The sequence below is a fragment of the Malus domestica genome, chromosome 04 (genome assembly GCF_042453785.1).
Source record: "Malus domestica chromosome 04, GDT2T_hap1".
Taxonomy (NCBI): Eukaryota; Viridiplantae; Streptophyta; class Magnoliopsida; order Rosales; family Rosaceae; genus Malus; species Malus domestica.
In genome coordinates, this window is record NC_091664.1 from 29162735 (window position 1) to 29181410 (window position 18676).

The 18676-nt window shown below is 36.5% G+C and overlaps 2 protein-coding genes across 4 annotated transcripts; both read right to left on the reverse strand.

The window, feature by feature from the left end:
• Nucleotides 1-8933: 8933 nt before the first annotated feature.
• LOC103427700 (uncharacterized) lies at nucleotides 8934-13708 on the reverse strand. Of its 2 annotated transcripts, none has more exons than XM_070820871.1 (5): nucleotides 13338-13708; nucleotides 11286-13094; nucleotides 10493-11017; nucleotides 9542-9714; nucleotides 8934-9427 (listed from the first exon to the last, which is right to left on the reverse strand). In XM_070820871.1, exons 2-5 carry the CDS (start codon nucleotides 13069-13071, stop codon nucleotides 9146-9148), a joined length of 2766 nt encoding a protein of 921 aa, XP_070676972.1. In that variant the 5' UTR covers nucleotides 13072-13094; nucleotides 13338-13708; the 3' UTR covers nucleotides 8934-9145. The 2 variants fall into 2 exon arrangements, with proteins under 2 accessions (XP_070676972.1, XP_070676973.1); XM_070820872.1 differs by having other exon boundaries at nucleotides 11286-13091; nucleotides 13338-13514.
• A 576-nt stretch (nucleotides 13709-14284) lies between these two features.
• On the reverse strand, nucleotides 14285-18612 carry LOC103419482 (uncharacterized). Of its 2 annotated transcripts, XM_029101482.2 has the most exons (4): nucleotides 18473-18612; nucleotides 16031-18243; nucleotides 15171-15743; nucleotides 14285-14696 (listed from the first exon to the last, which is right to left on the reverse strand). In XM_029101482.2, the coding sequence occupies exons 2-4, from the start codon at nucleotides 18231-18233 to the stop codon at nucleotides 14611-14613; spliced, it is 2862 nt and encodes a 953-aa protein (XP_028957315.2). In that variant the 5' UTR covers nucleotides 18234-18243; nucleotides 18473-18612; the 3' UTR covers nucleotides 14285-14610. The 2 variants fall into 2 exon arrangements, with proteins under 2 accessions (XP_028957315.2, XP_070676974.1); XM_070820873.1 differs by lacking the exon at nucleotides 14285-14696 and having other exon boundaries at nucleotides 14962-15743.
• Between the last annotated feature and the right edge of the window lie 64 nt (nucleotides 18613-18676).

The following is an 18676-nucleotide window of genomic DNA, read 5'->3' on the forward strand; positions in this document are numbered from 1 at the left end:
AATATATAGAGACAGGACAGAAGAAGCCGTAACCTTCTTCCCTTCATCTCTGATTTTTTTTCCGATCCTGCAAAAGGAAAGGGTAAAAAAAAAACAATAAAACAAAAAGGATTTTCAGTCAGTAAATCGTAGTAAATATATCTGCCATTAGCTTTTGCATTTTTTATTTTGTACGGATGAATTTTTTTACCGAAACTAACTAACTTTTGAAATTTTGGAATCGGTTACTTCATCGGCAGAGGAGCAGAGCAGCAGGCGCGGAAGCAGCTGGTAGATGAAGCAGTTGAAATTATCATATTGCCCTTCCTATTGGCCCACTTGGGAACGAACCAATTTGGATTACAACTCTGACCGTAAAATCAATATAATTCGAACCGTTTTGTAGGGGTGTAATATCCACACATCCCTTTTTACTTCTCTCACATATTTTTTGTTTTCGGTCATCGAATTGGATGAATTGAAGAAAATCAACAAACATAAATTAATAAAGAGTGTAAGAAGTAAAAAATGGTACGTGGATAGCACACCCCTCTTTTTATTATGTTCAAAGATTATTTTTGAAAAATTTTCTTTGATTTAAAAATTGATTAGTCACTCATGTGAATCGACAAGAGAATCAACCAAAAAGATATTGGAAAGTATGAAAGGGGAGTTAATTTCCCATTTGCCCCAACTACCTAGTGTTTTGTCTTTTTCCCCATTTGCAATTGGCAAGTCCTGCCGTATATAATCAAGGTTTGGTGTATCCCTTCCGAGGGGTTTTTTTTTTTTTTTTTTCATATTTGTACTTTTTGAAGGTGGAAATTTTTTCTGGTGACGTAATAGAGAGATTGGTTACTTCACCACCAACTAAAGAATATTCACAACTTTAAATTAGAATTACTTAGGCGTGACACTTAATTGTCAATTGACATCGGTATGATTTATTTTAGAATTTATAGATTTCGCACCTTCGACGACTGTTGGCAGGTAAACTCGAACTTCGATAAGGCGACACATATAACGAAATTGTGAATTGAGGCAACCACCACAAGGTCTATTTTGTATAGACGTTTTATGTAATTTTATTTTGTTTATTTACTAATGGTTTACATGTGATCAAATGAGAGTCCATACTTTTTATTCGATGGAGAAAATTTTCAGTGTGTTTTGAACACGAGATGATGCGCTATATGCAGTGGCGAAGTCATGTGAGGGTGAGGAGTGGCGGCCGCCACTTCCCTTGTCAAAAAACATGACTGGAGCTCTGGTTCAACCCCTCCCCTCGCCGAAAAACCTAACTGGTTCAACCCTTCCAGACCGGAGGGGAGAGCTTTGAGGATGAGATGAGGTGGGACTGACGGAAAGAGGCTGGAAAAGAAGACGAGAGTGAGGTTGTAGGACGGCAGAGGTTGAAGAGGTGAGGGTTGGTCAGCCATGTCTGGTGGGGTTTATGGGAGGAAGAAGAATGTTGTTTGGTTATCAAGTTATGGGAGCAAGTAGGATGTTTGGTTATCAAAATAGCAGGAGCTTGGAGCAATCAAATGGACAGGTGTATCATTTCTATTAAGCTATATAATGGTCAGTAAAAATGGTTTACCGACCTATCAGTAGGCAAGTATTATCCGTTTGGTTATCAGGATAGCAAGAATTTGGGTGTGAGTTTTAAAGACAGGTGTTGGACAATTATTGGGCCACCTAAGTTAGTAAAAATTGGGTAATGATGCCTTACCCTAGTATTATCCTACTGACCGTTTGTTTACTTTTTTTTTCTCTCTTAAAATATTGTGTTGATCACTACTTCTCTTCCGGTCTTCATCTTTCTCCCCCACTTGTTTGTTTACCTATTTCTCCCCTTTTTTTTTATCTCTTCTGACCCCACCTTTTTTTGTGATTTATTAACCCATATCTCTCTTCTTTTTTTCTTTCTTTTTATTCTTGTATGTATTTTTATTTTCTCTTTTAAGATTCCTACCGTATTTATCTTAAACTCTCACATTATTTATAAATATTGTATCACTTTTTTAAAATAATGTAAATATTGTTTAATGCTTATCTTATGATAATTTAAAGGGAGTTTTAATGAAAAGGGCTTGGGGCAACTTTTTCTTAATAAAAAACCATTAACAACTTTTATTTAATGAAAAGGGCTTGACATTTAATGAAAATGACACAAGTCATACAACAGGCAAAAAAAAAAACAAAAGTCCCACGGGCTGAAGCAAAGCCCAGCATGCAACATCAATTTTTTCTTCCAGCTTTGTCCCTGACAGATGTTAACCAAAATCTGTTAATATAACTTCATATTATTTACGAAATTGCCATCGAACCCAAAAGTCAAATAAAACAAAAACTAATTCATTTTCAACTTTTTTTTTTCCTGAAACGGTTGCAATCATTCCACCAATTGAAAACCCATATCATGACAATTTTTATTCCCAATTTGATAATTTATTTTAACATTTGCTCTAAAGCTGGCAACCCACTTTTGTTACTTGAGAATAGCTAGAACAAAATAACCATTCACTAGACCATAACTGCCATAGATCTATAATTAACTTTTTTTATTTACAGGTCATGTTTAACATTCTTTAGGAATAAAAATTGCCATGTTGTTTATTCCAAATATTTATTCACCTTTGACCCGAGCTTTAATGAAAAAGGTTTTTTCAGACTTTTTATTAACCAAAAATCATTTACTAACTTTATTTAATAAAAAGGACTTAAACTTTAATGAAAAATGACAAAAACTAGAAAGAACAACCAAAACAAGGAAGCCTCACGTGCAAAATAAGAAATTCATTTTGCATCCATGCCCCTGCCTTCCGTCAGCCCACTTTTGTTAGAATTAAATTTTCATTTATTTACAAATATGCAATTTTCTAGAGGATTCGTCAAAAATAAAAAAATAAAAAAAACTTTTGCCAGTCGATACCAATTAACCCCCAACATAATTAAGTATCTCCAATTCCTCGCCTCGCCTCTCATCAAATAAATTCAAAAAAAATTTAAATTCCACAAATCACTACACAATAATGAACTTTAGATTGGAAAATGACATAATTTCACGGAGTGTATCACATTGCACATTCACTTGTATAATCCAAACTTCTACACAAATCACTACAAAATAATGAAGGTTAAAGGAAGATTTCTTGGATCAGTGAAACTTAAAGTGCGAGACTCACATCAACATTTATGATTATGTTTTTTTTTTTATTATGTTTGGTCTGAATTATGTTTGGAAATTAGTTTATGATTATGTTTGGTCTGAATTATATTTGGAAGTCTCATGCAATTGCCTTGGATCTATCTCATTATAAAATTGAACTCTCGTGTGTGTGTGTGTGTGTGTGTGTATAGTGTTCCGTTTGAGAAATAATCAGTGTTTAGTTTTACAAAACAGTGATAGTACTAGTGTTCTGTTTAATAAATAGTCAGTGTTAGAGTGATAGTACTAGTGTTCCGTTTAATAAATAGTCAATGTTTAGTTTACGAAACAGTGATAGTACTAGTGTTCCGTTTGATAAATAGTTAGTGTTTAGTTTACAAAACAGTGATAATACTAGTGTTCATTTGATAAATAATCAATGTTTAGTTTACGAAACAGTGATAGTACTAATGTTCCGTTTAAGAAATAATCAGTGTTTAGTTTACGAAACAGTGATAGTACTAGTGTTCGGTTTTAGAAATAGTCAGTGCTTAGTTTACTAGTGTTCGGTTTTAGAAATAGTCAGTGTTTAGTTTACTAGTGTTCAGTTTTAGAAATAGTCAGTGTTTAGTATACGAAACAGTGATAGTACTGTTGTTCGTTTGATAAATAGTCAGTGTTTAGTTTACGAAATAGTGATAGTATTATTGTTCCGTTTAAGAAATAGTCAGTTTTTAGTTTACGAAACAGTGATAGTACTATTGTTCGTTTGATCAATAGTCAATGTTTAGTTTACGAAACAATGATAGTACTAGTGTTCCGTTTAAGAAATAGTCAGTGTTTAGTTTACGAAACAATGATAATACTAGTGTTCCGTTTGAGAAATAATCAGTGTTTTGTTTACGAAACAGTGATAGTACTAGTGTTCCGTTTAATAAATAGTCAGTGTTTAATTTACGAAACAGTGATAGTACTAGTGTTCTGTTTAAGAATTAGTCAATGTTTAGTTTACGAAACAGTGATAGTACTATTGTTCGTTTAATAAATAGTCAGTGTTTAGTTTACGAAACAATGATAGTACTAGTGTTCCGTTTAAGAAATAGTCAGTGTTTAGTTTACGAAATAGTGATAGTACTAGTTCCGTTTAATAAATAGTAAGTGTTTAGTTTACGAAACAGTGATAGTACTAGTGAATCAAAGACTCTTAATATGGTGATTCGAAAAAATGGTGAATTCGAATGGAATTGAAAATGAAAATAGAGATTAGGAAGCAACGAACAATTCAACTTGTGATACGAAAGCACTCCATACTCAAGCTGTAAAGGGCTGCAAAGAAGAGACCACCGAAATAGTGGCAATATGAAAAGAAAATTTACAAAACGAAAACATAATACTAAGAATAATTGACAAGGAACAAAAACCAAAGTTGAGATGAATTGAGCTACAAGGAAAGCACTTCACCCTTGCAATTTTCCAAGATAGTTAAAAGATAAAATGTGCGCATGCATCATTGAGAGGGTTCTCGAATATACTATTCTTAAACTGAACATTATATTATTACTATTTCTTAAACTGAACCTAGAACTGAGCACGAGTACTATCATTATTTCTTAAACTGAACATGCATGAAACAAAAACACAATTACAGGGCACCTACAGATACAACAATAACACCACATAAATTTTCATGCACAAATCCATGATTTTCATTCACAAAAAGATGTCAAACCTTCCAAAAACACATGTGTGCTCAGATTATAGTCAGTGCAGTCAAATGTAATTTCTCAAACCAGACTAGACATTGAATCTACATCATAGACAGGGCCGGTCCAGAGATTTTTGAGGCCCGGGGTGACGCCCAAAAAAGTGCCCTAACTTCATATAAGAAAATTATTTATTTTCACACGTAAGACATTGATAAAATTATACTTAGAAAAACACTTCAAACTCAATAATTTAGAAACACAAAAAGACTAATTTATTTTGTATTGAGAGAAGAAAACCAAACAACTCTGCGCTTATAAGTAGATAGATGATGAGTTTTGTTTTCCATTTGAACTTTGAAAGTGTTTTTGCATAAATCATGAGGTGTTTTTTCTTATTTACTAACCTTGTCAATATGGGACTAAAAACATAATGATGTTTTCGAGTCTTTAATTGATATGTATTAGTAATGAATGGGCATTAAATTAAATATTTTGATAACACGTCATATAATTTACAAATTTGCGCAAAAAATTTGGTCTACGTATTACTCATTGTTGAAGATTAGACTTGAATTGAAACAAATATTTAAAAATAACAACTCACATAGCTACTAGCTAGTAACTAAAAATAAATTAACAACCAAACAAAAATGTGTAAAAATTGAAAAAAATAAAAATGCACATAGCATTTCGAACTTAGGACCTGTTGTTAATTTTAAACAACAAAAACCATTGCTTTTAATTAAACTTCTTGATCCTTTAACCAAATTTTATAAATTTATACTCTTATAAAAAGAAATTTGTAAAAATTAGAAAGTAAATAAGCACATGTGATGTTTTGAACTCAAGACCTCTCATTATTTTCAAATGACCAAACCACCTCTTCTACTTAAATTTCTGTGTCATTGAACCAAGTTTTATAAATTTATACTCTTATGAAAACATATATAAATATACCGCCCTAATAATTTTGGTGCCCCCAATATTTTTGGGCCCCGGACGGTTGCCCTGCTTGCACTGGGCTTGGGCCGGCCCTGATCATAGATATAGTCGCCTAAAACCACTGCCCTACCGGAAATACCAAAAAACTTGTTGGGTTTAGATACACAATGCCACTTTTTCTCATGCACATGATAGGCAAATAATCTGTTGCTAATCGAAACCAAAATATGACCGCTGCAGACTGCATAACCAGCTACAGTGTCATGTAGATTATGACGAAGATCGGGGGGAATTCTTGGCAGATCTTTCCAAGTGTCAGAACCGAGATGATAACACTGAAAGGGGCTCGACAGCTCCCCATGGACCCTTGGCTGTGCAAGGTAATAACGGTTGTCATAGGCAGAAATGAGAGCTCCACATGGTTCCAGTGAATCGGGGGCCTTGAATTTCTCCATATGGTTCCAGTGAATCGGGGGCCTTGAATTTACCTGTTAACTTGTGATGAGGGTCAAAAGTACGTCCCATAGACAACCACTTGGTGGAGGTGCCTGTTCCCAAATCGCTTTCCCATACAGGCAACAACATATATAACTTCCACTTGAACCAATGACTTAACAAGACACGACCTGAGGGGAAAATCCAACTGTATCTACCATTGTCTTGATCACCATGCTTGCCACAATCACCACCGCCGTTGGGTTGTGATACTTGATATAACTCAGCTTCCCCATTTTTATTCGTGAAACAATCCACTAATACAAAAACAGATTTAGTATCCATGAACACGAAGATGGAACAGGTTTTTACACGAAGATGGAACATATTTAGTATCCTAATTTAGTTGGATTACATAATATCAACTAAAATGGAAAATGTTTTTACAGAATAATTCTTGAAAAATAAATTAAAAAAAAACAGAGAGGAAGAAGAATTACATAATATCAATCCTAATTTAGCAACGGTTTGAGAATTTTGAGTACCTTTTTGTTGATTGATGAGGCTTCGATCGGAATCAGACTTTGAATTGGGGATTTTAGAGAGGGAAGAAGGTGAGCGGAGAGAGAGGGAGAGAGGGGGTGGACGGGAATTAGGTTGTCGAGTGTGAAAATAGATAGCAATTGGATCAATTTGTATGGGAAACGACCTCCATGGGCGCAATCGCGTAGTACTTGGAGAAATTTGAAATGGAGGATCAGATGTATATCCATTACATACTTCTTTTGAATGGGCATAGTATGGAAACGACCTCCATGGGCGCAATCGCGTAGAGCTTAGCAACGACATTCGTCAAACCTAACGTTGGAGCAAGACTGATGTTACGGGGTAAAACCGGTAGTTCGATAAATTATTTTGTTTGGGCTAATCTTAATGGGCTGGTTTGACATTAGGTTTTGTCCTAACCATTAAATAAAACTATTAGCTGATTTTTGGTTAAAATTCAAAATATTGAAGCCTTTTTCATTAGTTTTCCTTAATTTAAATCCATCTAGGCTCCTAGCTGTTAGGTCCCAATTCGTTGTTTGACTAGCGCCTAACAATTTTTAGGATGTAATCTTAACCAATCTAAGTTTCTTACATTGGCTTTGATACTATTGCTTACAACTGTTTTGGTAGAGAGACTATTTTCTAGTATGAATATTGACTCAAAACTTTGCACTCTCTAATGTAAAAGCAACCACTTCGATTGAATCTTGCACGCTTTTGAATTTCTCCCCTCCCCTTGGCAAATCCTGGCATCGCCACTGGCTATATGTTACTTATAATACAATTGGAAAAAGGTTTTTTTTTTTTCAAGTATCATTCCAATTGTATAATTACATGTGATATTCCGCCCCGAGTTTCGAGTAGAGTTGGCCCACCACCACCTTATGGGTCTTGAGTGATTTGGATGACAATTAAAAGTGTCTATTTGTGTTTTAGATCGTATGTGTTAAACATAAATTCAAAAATTTTACACGAGTTTGTAGTTACGTGCCGTCACAAAATGCATTTGCTATTGCGGAACGATGGCAAATATGGCATCAAAATAGAAAGCGACTGTGGACAGCTGCCAACAATCTTGACGGCTATAATTTTTATGAATATGTCCTTGGATTCGTTCGATCCCAACCTTATTAGCACCAAAGGTATCCTAATCAACGGGCCCTTGAAAACTACTTTCTTTTGTGACAAAATAAACCAAGCCTAGTCGGTGGGGTCGCCTTTTTACATATTTCATTAAGTTGATGAAGACGGGGCAAATGCCGTTGCAAAAAGGAATTTGGGATAAAAAAAAAATTTAATGATCATGCATTTCTTTTTGAATATGTCCTTGGATTCATTCAATCCCAACCTTATAAGCACCAAAGGTATACTAATCAACGGGCCCTCGAAAACTACTTTATTTTGTGACAAAATAAACCAAGCCTAATCGGTAGGGTCGCCTTTTTACATATTTCATTAACACTATATTTGGATGAAGAAATTTAAGATTACTATGAAATTTTAAAATGATGGAATTTTATTTTATAGAATTTGTGAATTTTCTTGTTTGAGTAACCTAAAAGAACAATGGAATTGAATACGGAATTTGTTGTTTTTAAACTCTCAATCATAGAAATTAGAAAATGACACATATTTACATGAAATTTTAACTTGGGAATTGGAGGTCCCAAATTCCAAGTTTTTTTCCATGTGGAAATTCTAAATTTCTATGTTTATGAATCCAAACAAATGAATTGGTGCATGTCACTTTATAAAATCTGTCTTTAATTCAAATTCCAAGTTTATTTTCCTCATCCAAACATAGTGTAAGTTGATGGAGACGGACCAAATGCCGTCGCAAAAAGGAATTTGGGATAAAAATAAAAATAAAAATTTAATGATCATGCATTTCTTTTTCCCTGATAAAATTATGAGTTCCATGTCTGTTTGGTTACCCTTATTTCATAAAAATTATCATACATCAAGATTCATCTGTTTTTTTTTTGTCGGAAAATGATTTTTGCATTCCCGTTTTCATTTCTGCATTATTTGATTCGTTTCTAGCAGTTGGATCTTAATAAATAAAATGAGAGAATCGAAGAAAGGAAACAAAGGGGGGAGTGGAACGGAAACAAAAAGAGGAGTGCAGAAGGAAAAACGGAGTGCGAATAGCATTCCCAATTCGAATGTCGTACTTAAATGCAGACAAGGCGTGGTTGATATTTTATATAAAAGATGACAATTGACAAAGTGGCCCTGCTCCAGCTAAGAGCCTAAAATTTGGTCATATTAGATACATATCACGACAAACTGTCAATTTTCCGTCACCAAAAGTAAGGGGTGATTCAAGGTTCACGGTACAGGTATGGTTTTCGGAACTAGGATGTACATTTTACACCGTCCATCATGGCTCCTCTTTCATCTGCCTGAGACGTTTACTTTTACGGCATTGTTCCGGTTCAGTCCTGATGGATGAACGGCTGCTTCTACGCTTCCCTTTTTCGTGCTCTGGTTCATCCTTGGGGACAACAGATGGCATTGAACTTCCTGAATTCTCCTTAAGTCGTTCCAGCTTAACGATCTCTGATTCAATGTCCTTGAACGGGAACTCAGACTCGAGGTTGTGGTCTTTGATGTATCGAATCAGATCTCTCAGCTCGGCTATTTGGTTGCCTAAAATTTCATCCTGTGAGCAAAATTAAGCCATGAAAGATGTACAATTTCTGTTATTACACTGAGCGTGGTTCCGATTTAAGTATTTAAGCAAATAGCTATGGGATGTCAAGAAGAGTAAAGCTACCTTTTCATCAAGTGATTCTTCTTCCAGCCATATTGTGCGGTATGACTTTCGTGCATCCTCCGCATAATCTTTCAAGAGTATTGCGGGCGAGAACTTGCCATTTAACTTGAAGGCACACATGAATTTAACAGCGTCGATGACCTGCTTCCTTTCAATGAGATTCTGAACAACATCTGTTATGTTTAACACAAAGTTGGAATCATTAGACTGCTCCACAGAAGTTTCAAAAGGACAATTGCACACTTAAAGAAGTTATCATTAGCAAAAGCATTAAAAATAAATAGCGTTGACAATTTATTCTGTTGCTGCGTTGTACACTATTTTCCCAGTTAGCTTTTGTTTCGGAGACTCAAAACAAAAAAGATTCTATTCCATCGATCGCTTTTTACCATTTGCCTTTTTCTCTTTATATTTTTATATTCTTTTGATTCATTTGCCTTTTCCATTTCCATTTGCCTGTTCCTCTAAGTGATCAAACGGAGAATCCCAGTGATGACAACACGATTCATGAAACTCTCATCCGAGGAGAGGACAACAGTTCCCCGACAAACTAAATATCAACCATCAAAAGATACACTTGTGTGGAAATTTGTTAAGCTTCCGAACAACCCTATATATATAAAATAAAATAAAATAAATCCCAACAAAATCAGTATCTCAACAAGATGATTGACTCATGAAATTGATCACAGGCTTATCGGTCATGTTTAAGCTATTTGCTAATATTCGACTAGTAATCAACTCCTGAAGATGGTCTAAAACCAACATAAACCTATCACCCTAGCAAAATAGACATAAGAATGGCATTGAGGATACTCATAGTTACAAATGCATAGAGCCAGAATTTTGTAAGTTGCAGAAAGAAATTAATTAACATACAAAGAAATAGGTAAGAGAAGGGTACTGGAACACAAATGTCACACTCTCAAAGTTAATATTCAAGAAACTTACCAGGTAATATCTTATCCGCAAAATCAAGTGTCTGACATAACTTTGTAGCCTGTTTATGCTGACATAACACCCCAAGAAGCTTTACAATATCATCTCCATTTAAAGTAGAAAGGATTCCATATGTAGCTATAAACTGCAGAAAACCCAAAATCTCCAGTGAATTTCCGATATCAGCTCTCATTTTTGCTTGCCACTGGACTGCTAGCTTTACTGCATCTTCTTTCACAATAGGTCCAACATCCGGTCTAACTTTCATTAGATCATTCAACATGGAAATATGATTCTTCATGAAATATTCTTCAAAACCAACACCTCCTTTTCCCCAGTGCTCATTAAAAGATTCTTGCATCAGCTTCAAAAAAAGATTTGCTGGGTCAGTTGACCTTTTTAAAACAGCAAGCATTCTGTTTTGCATTGGCTGGTTCTCAATTAGTGAAAGATTTGGAGAAGATGAAGTTGCTGCATTTCTGACATGTGAAGATTCTGGTTGCTCAAGTTTAACAGGGAAAGAATTGTAGATTTCCGCTATGTAATTGCAAAAGGAAACAAAGAAAGATAGTACGGTGAGTGACAAGGTTTGAGTTTATGGTATTATTGTGGCAAAACAAAAGATCGATTCAGAAGTATACACAAAATGCAAACCTTTGCAGAATATAACCACAAGGCAAAAAAGGGGACAATTGCTATGAAATATGTTTAGAAATCATTGCTTTTGTTAAAGTAAATGTCTCCCCTACAACTTCAAAATATGAGAGATATATTACATAACCAAATAAAAATTAGAAGAGCTTACCAGGTGCCTGATTTGTGATACCAAAGGCCTGGAGTAGTTCAGTAGCCTGTTCTTGCATAGCAACTATAGCTTTGATAGTCTTCTCCTTACACTTTTGATTTTGGATGTATTCCTCCGTGGATTTTTGAATCGAATAAAATTCTTTTTGTTTCAATTTGAGATCCTTGACCTGTTTTTCAAGTTGCCTCTCTCTAATTTCAAGTCCATGGGATCGTTCTTGCAATGAGTTTTCTTGTAACTTCATATGCTTTTGGCACTCTTGATTCATGGAATCAACTTCTTTTTGTTTCAATTTGAGCTCCCTGACTTGTTCTTCAAGTTGCCTCTCTCTCATTTCAAGTCCATGGGAACGTTCTTGCAACAAATTTTCTTGTAAATCCATATGCTTCCGGTGCTCTTGATTCATGGAATCAATTACTTTTTGTTCCAATTCCAGATCCTCGACCTTTTCTTCAAGTTGCCTCTCTCTCATTTCAAGTCCCTGGGAACGTTCTTGCAACGAATTTTCATGTAAATCCATATGCTTTTGGCGCTCTTGATTCAATGAATCAAATTTCTTTTGTGTCAGTTCAAGCTCCTTGACCTGTTCTTCAAGTTGCCTCTCTCTCATTTCAAGTCCATGGGAACGTTCTTGCAACAAATTTTCTTGTAAATCCATATGCTTTAGGCGTTCTTGATTCATGGAATCAATTTTTTTTTGTTTCAATTCCAGATCCTTGACATGTTCTTCAAGTTGCCTCTCTCTCATTTCAAGTCGATGGGAACGTTCTTGCAATGAATTTTCTTGTAAATTCATATGTTTTTGGCACTCTTGATTCATGGAATCAAATTCTTTTTGTTTCAATTTGAGCTCCTTGACCTGTTGTTCAAGTTGCCTCTCTTTCGTTTCAAGTCCACGAGAACATTCTTGTAACAACTTTTCTTGTAATTCCAATTGTTTTTGCCGTTCTTGCATCAACTTCCTGAGTGAATGACACTGCTCTCCTTGCAACTGAACCTCACCAAGGCATTCACTAACCCTACTCTCAATCAAACTGAGTTCTTCAACTTTTGACTCAACTTCTTTTTCTCTCAGTTCAAGCTTCCCCACCCATCCTTCGAGTTCCCTCTCTTTCGATTCAAGTTTACAAAACCACTTCTCCATGGACTTCTTAAGCATGTCAAAATCTTTCGCCTTCACCTCTATTTCCCTGGTCATTTTCTCTCTCGATTCAAGTGTCTTAGAGCATTCCACCATTGATTTCTGAATCAGCCGAAGTCTCTCATTTTTCGATTTCATCTCTTCCTGACATTCTTCGAGTGATTTCTTTGCTTCCTTAATCTGCTCATCCATCAAATCAAACACTCTCTTCCCCTCATCAATAGACCCCTTAAACCCTTCCAATTGCCTCCGTTTCAACTCAATATCTTCACTGTACTTGCTCACTTTCTCTGTCCCTTCCTCAATGCATTTCTCAACTTCCAGTAACCGTTTCTCTTTACCATCAACCTCTTTTCTTTTCTCCTCTGCCAACCTCTCGATTTCGCGCAATTCCTCAGCTTTCGATTCCATTTCCGAGTTAAAGTTCACAACTTTGGCTTCCAGCTCCGTTTCCCGGTCCTCAACTTCCTTGATTCGGGTCCGGAGCGAGTTCCGATCCGAGTTAATGCCGTCCTGGATCTCCTGGAATTGGCTCTGAAGCATATTCCGAGCGGAGCCCATCTTCTCCAAAAGACCCTTCAGTTGCAAGGAACCATTGCACTGCATCAACTCCGATTGTTTCAAACGGGTAACCATCTTCGCCATTGTTGATCAAGTTTGTCTTTCTTCTAAAAATTAAAAATTAAATTAAATTAAAAAATCCAAAAAATTAAGAATCGAACTGTTACGAACACGATTCGGTTAAACATGAAGAAAAAAAGAGAAAACCCTAATGTGCCTAGTGTGTTCAGTGATCAAAGAAGGTGCATTTTCAGTTTCTGAAAAAACAAAACCCTAAAAACAGAAAACGTGAGATTACTGAAAGAGAACGAAAGGCCGCCATTGCTGATGAAATGAAAGAAACTGCGTACCTTTTGAGTTGAGATTTCTCGGCTCTGGCCTTGAAATCGACGGCTATGGAGGAAGGACGGCGCAAACCTTGACGCTTTAGCTACCGCTTCTTCTTCTTCTTCTTCTTCTTCTTCGAGCTCTCTGAAGCAGTGAAGCTCCACCAGCTCGGTTGTTAGGAGTAAACGATCATGCAGATCATACGGACAAAGCAACGGCTAGGATTTATGGGGACTGTCTCTGACAAAGCAACGGCTAAGATTTATGGGGACTGTCTTAGTACCGCACGGTCGGCGGCCACGTGTCCAGACGTACTGTTTTGGCCTTTAGTCGGCCAATTTTTGGTCTTTCCTGTTTGTCATCACTGGCCGATGAGCCCATCCTCTGTGTGTTTGAACAATTTTATTTTATTTTATTTTTTTATTAAGGAGTGTGATTAGTTTTTAAAATTTTAAAATGATTATGAAAAAATGATAGTGAGATAATTTCTTTTAATAAGTGCATATTTTATCTTAATATTACATAATTACTGTTTTGTCCTCCTTATGTAAATATTGTATATCAAAAGTGAGAGTAAAATCGAAAAAATAGGGATATGATTGTTATTTTCTCAAAAGATACAAAATTACTATTTTGCCCTCATTATGTAAGTATTGTGTATTAAAAGTGAGGGCAAAATAGGAAAAAATGGGGCAAAATTTTGACAAGGAGGGTTCTCTTAATAATAGTACAGATTATTACTTACAGATAATATTATTTCGGCGTTTATCAAGGCATGTTATTTTTCGAATGGTTGTTTTATATCCCTGTTGAAGATGCAAACATTTCAACACAAATTCGTTTGACCAAAAAAAAAAAAAAAAACGAAAAAACGGGGTTTTTGTTTTTTAAATTTGACGCTTAATTAATCTTCTCAATTCAGTGAGATTAAAAAAATAACTCACTTGTTAGTTGTGACAAATTCACCACATAACAAACTCATATTAGAGTACGGTTTATTTTTTAATACGGGACACAAATTTATGATCGGCTAATGCCATTGAGACAATAAATTAGTTGAAGAGAGAACCTCAACAACTAAAAAATTAGTTAATCCCATTCATATTATTTTTTTCGTCCTCAAACTTGCCCTTCCGAATAAGTAAACATGTCATTTCTTCTTAGTAAAACTTTATAAACTATATTTTAAACATGATAGTTCAAGCAAATTCTGAACATGTTTCCACTTCCACACAAGCAAATTCTGAATAGCTGCTTCTCCTGCATGGAAGTAAAGCCACTCAAAATTTTCTGCAATCACGGCAGCTCACTCAGCCGTCTGAGACGCTTACATTTGCGCCGTTCCGGCGGTTGAATCTTGATGCCAAGATTCTGAATCAAATCTGCAACATTTTACGACAAGAAGGTTGCCATAAGGAGAATAGCATGAGCGTATATAACAACTCGAACTTGTAGAACTCACTATTACTATAAGCAAACATGAACCGAAGAACTCGTATTTCAGATGGAACGGAATCCTAATTACGCAAGCTAAACACTTTATTCCTAGGAGATAGCAAATGCTCTCGAAAAACTAACTACAAAACCAGTCAGAAGTTACACTAGTAACAACCAAACCAAACTTAAAGGTCGTACCCAGTGCACAAGGCTCCCGCTTTACGCAGGGTTTGGGAGAGGTGAATGTCGGCTAGCCTTACCCCTATTTATGGAGAGGCTGCTCCCAAGTCTCGAACCCGAGACCTACCGCTCATGGACGAAGGCACTTGCCATCGCACCAAGTGCGACCTCTTCCAGAGCAATGGTAGTGGAACATGAGCATAACGATATGTATGAATGTCGATTTTCAAGAAACTTACCAGGGATCTTATCCGAAAGACCAAGTGTCCGGTGTGAGTTTAGAGCCATTTCATCCAGATAAATCATCCCAAAAAGCTTCACAATCTCATCTTTGTTAAAGGCAGAAAGCAATTCATATGTAGATATAAACTGCAAAAACCCCAAAATCTCAAAGGAATTTTCAGAATCAGCTCTCAATTTTGCCTTCCACTGGACTGCTAGCTCTTTAGCATCTTTTTTCACATCAGATCCAACAAGAGGTGTGACTTTTGCTAGATCAATCAACAGGGAAATGGTATTCTCCATGACAACTGCTCCAAGACCAACATCTCTGTTCCCCCAGCATTGATCCAAATGAGTTTTTATCAACTTGAAAGCAAGTTTTTCCGGGTGCAATGACATTTGTAGGGCAACAAACATTTCATTCTGCATTGGTGGGTTACCACTTGAATGCTCGTTTAGAGAGCCCTGCATATTTGTTGCATCTGTAGTGGCACCAGGTTGAAGATTTGGAGAAGATGAAGTAAGTACATTTCTAACCGGTGAAGATTCTGGTTCCTCAACTTTGACGGGGAAAGAAATGCTGTTGCTCGCTATGTGATTGCAAGAAGAAACCAAGAAAAGGATAAATAAGAAGAAAACTTGCTAAAAACCTTTAACAACACAATAACAAAATAGGGACAAATAAAACTATTCACATTTTTTAGGCCAACAAAAGGGAGAGAGTATTTACTTACATAACTTTAAAGCTCCAAAAAATCTTTGCAGAATATAACATTTTTAAAATTTCTTTATAAACCATTTCTTGAAACAACATCTTAACGTAAATAAGTAATCTGGTAATCTACAACTCCAAATGAAAAAGGTATAGAGAGCTTACCGGGTGCCTTGTTTGTGGTCTTAAGTGCCTGGCATAACTCACTTGCTTGTCCATGCTGAGCCACGATAGTGAGAAGACTTTGAAGCTCCTTTGGATCACAAGCAGTTGTGATGTCATACACAGTAACAAGCTTCAAAAAGCCCAAAACCTCCATATCATTCTCGCTTGCCATCGTCATCTTAGCCTTCCAATCAGCTGCCAAATTCATTGCATCTTCTCTCACCTGAGGACTTATTTGTGGGGAGAATATCTTCAACTCCTGTAACAAAAGAATACAACTCCTCCTAATAACTCTCAAATCATAATCAAACGTCTCCGAGTTGTCTCCAGTCAAATTTGAAGGATAAAACCCTTGCATTGCATTCAAAACTAGTTTTGCTGGGTCAGATGACACCTGGAGAACAGTTGAGATTTCAGTGCCAACTAAATCAATTCTTTTCAAATGCTCATTCATGAGCAACTGCAAGCCTCTTCCATCCCTATTGATAATGGTAGCAGGGGTACATAGCAATTGCTGATCATTATCCACTTCAGGATGGACATTAGTCTTCTCCTTGGATTTCAGGTTTTGGATGTGTTCCTCCGTGGATTTTCTAATCGAATCAAATTCTTTATGTTTCGATTCAAGCTCTTTGACCTGTTCTTGGAGTTGCATCTCTCTCATTTCAAGTCCATGTGAACTTTCCTGTAACAACTTTTCTTGTGAATCCAAATGTTGTTGGCGTTCTTGAATCAGTGAATACGATTGTTTTTGTTTTGATTCAAACTCTTTGACTTGTTCTTCAAATTGCCTCTCTTTCATTTGGAGTCCATGGGAACGTTCTTGCAACCATTTTTTCTGGGAATCCAAATGTCGTTGGTCTTCTTGAATCATCGAAACAAAAACATTTTGATTTGACTCAAACTCTTTGACATGTTCTTCAAGGTTCCTCTCTTTCATTTCAAGTCCATTGGAGAATTCATGTAACAACTTTTCCTGTGAAATGAATTGCTTCTGGCTTTCTTGAACCATTGCATCAAATTGTTTTCGTTTCAACTCGAGCTCCTTGACCTGTTCTTCAACTTGCCACCATTTCATTTGAAGTTCATGGAAACAGTCTTGTAACAACTTTTCTTGTGAATCCAAATGCTTCTTGTGTTCATGAACCATCAAATCAAACTGTTTTTGTTTCAACTCAAGCTCTTTGGCCTGTTTTTCAAGTTGCTTCTCTTTCATTTCAAGTCCGTGGGAACTTACTAGTAACATCTTTTCTTGGGAATCCAAACGTTGTTGTCGTCCTTGAATCATCAAATCAAACTGTTTTTGCTTTGATTCAAACTCTCTGATCTGATCCTCAAGTAGCCTATCCTTCACTTCAAGTGCACAGGAACGCTCTTGTAACGAACTTTCTTGTGAATCCAAATGCTTTTGGCGTTCCTGAATCACCGAATCAAACTGTTTTTGTTTCAAGTCAAGCTCTTTGGCCTTTTCTTCAAGTTGCCTCTTTTTCATTTCAAGTCCATGGGAGCCTTCTGTTAACATCTTTTCTTGTGAATCAAAATGTTGTCGGCGTTCTTGAATCACCGAATCAATTTGTTTTCGTTCCAACTCAAGCTCTTTGGCCAGTTCTTCAATTCTCTCTTTCTTTTCAACTCCACCGGAACATCCTTGCAACGACCTTTCACACGAATGCAATTGCTTTCCTTCCAATTGAACCTCATTCAGGCATTCAGTGACCATGCTATCAACCAAACCGAGTTTCTCAACTTGTCTCCGTCTAAATTCGAGCTTATCAACCAATCCTTCAAGTTCCCTCTTTTTCGCTGCGAGTTTACGGGTCCTCTTCTCCATTGCCCCGATGACTTCTTCTTTCGATTCGAGTGTATTACAGCATTCCACCATTGATTTCTGAATGAGACCAAGTTTTATAGTTTTAAACTCAACCTCTTTTCCTTTCTCCTCTGCCAAACTCTCGATTTCCTGCAACTTTCGGGCTTTCGCTTCCATTTCCAAGTTAAAGTTTAAAACTTTAGCTTCCCATTCCTTCTCCCGGTCCTCAATATCTCGGTTTCGGGTCAGAAGCGAGTTCCGTTCCGAGTCAAAGTAGTCCTGGAGCTCTTGGAATCGGGTCAGGAGCTGCACATTCCGGGTCGAACCGTCAGAACCCAAAACCTCCTTCCATTGCTGGGCAAGATGGCTCTGCTTCAACTCCCTTTTCTCCATTGTTGCGCTTCTGTCCCAAACAAAGAAAAGAAACAAAACAAAAACCCCAACTGTTACGACCTCCATGGCGGATGAAATTTGAAGAAAAAAAATGAGAAACCCTAAAACATAGAAGGTGCATTTGCAAATTTCCTAAAAAAAATTATCAGAAAAAAAAAAAAAAAAAAAACCTGAACGGATACTGAGATACTGGAAGAGAATGTGAGCGGGAGGTATAATACGACGGCGTAGTGACATACCTGCGTTGGGGATTTCGAATTTGCTCTTGAATCGACGGCTATGGCGGAAGGAGGCCGCCAAAGCTTGGAGCTTTGAGCTTCTTCTTCAACACTCCAACGTTCAGTAGCACGCACAGGTGCTCTACTCATTTGTTTCATACAAATTGCATCTGGGCCGTTAGTTTAATGCTTGCACAAAGCAACGGACAAGATTCAAGCTAACCC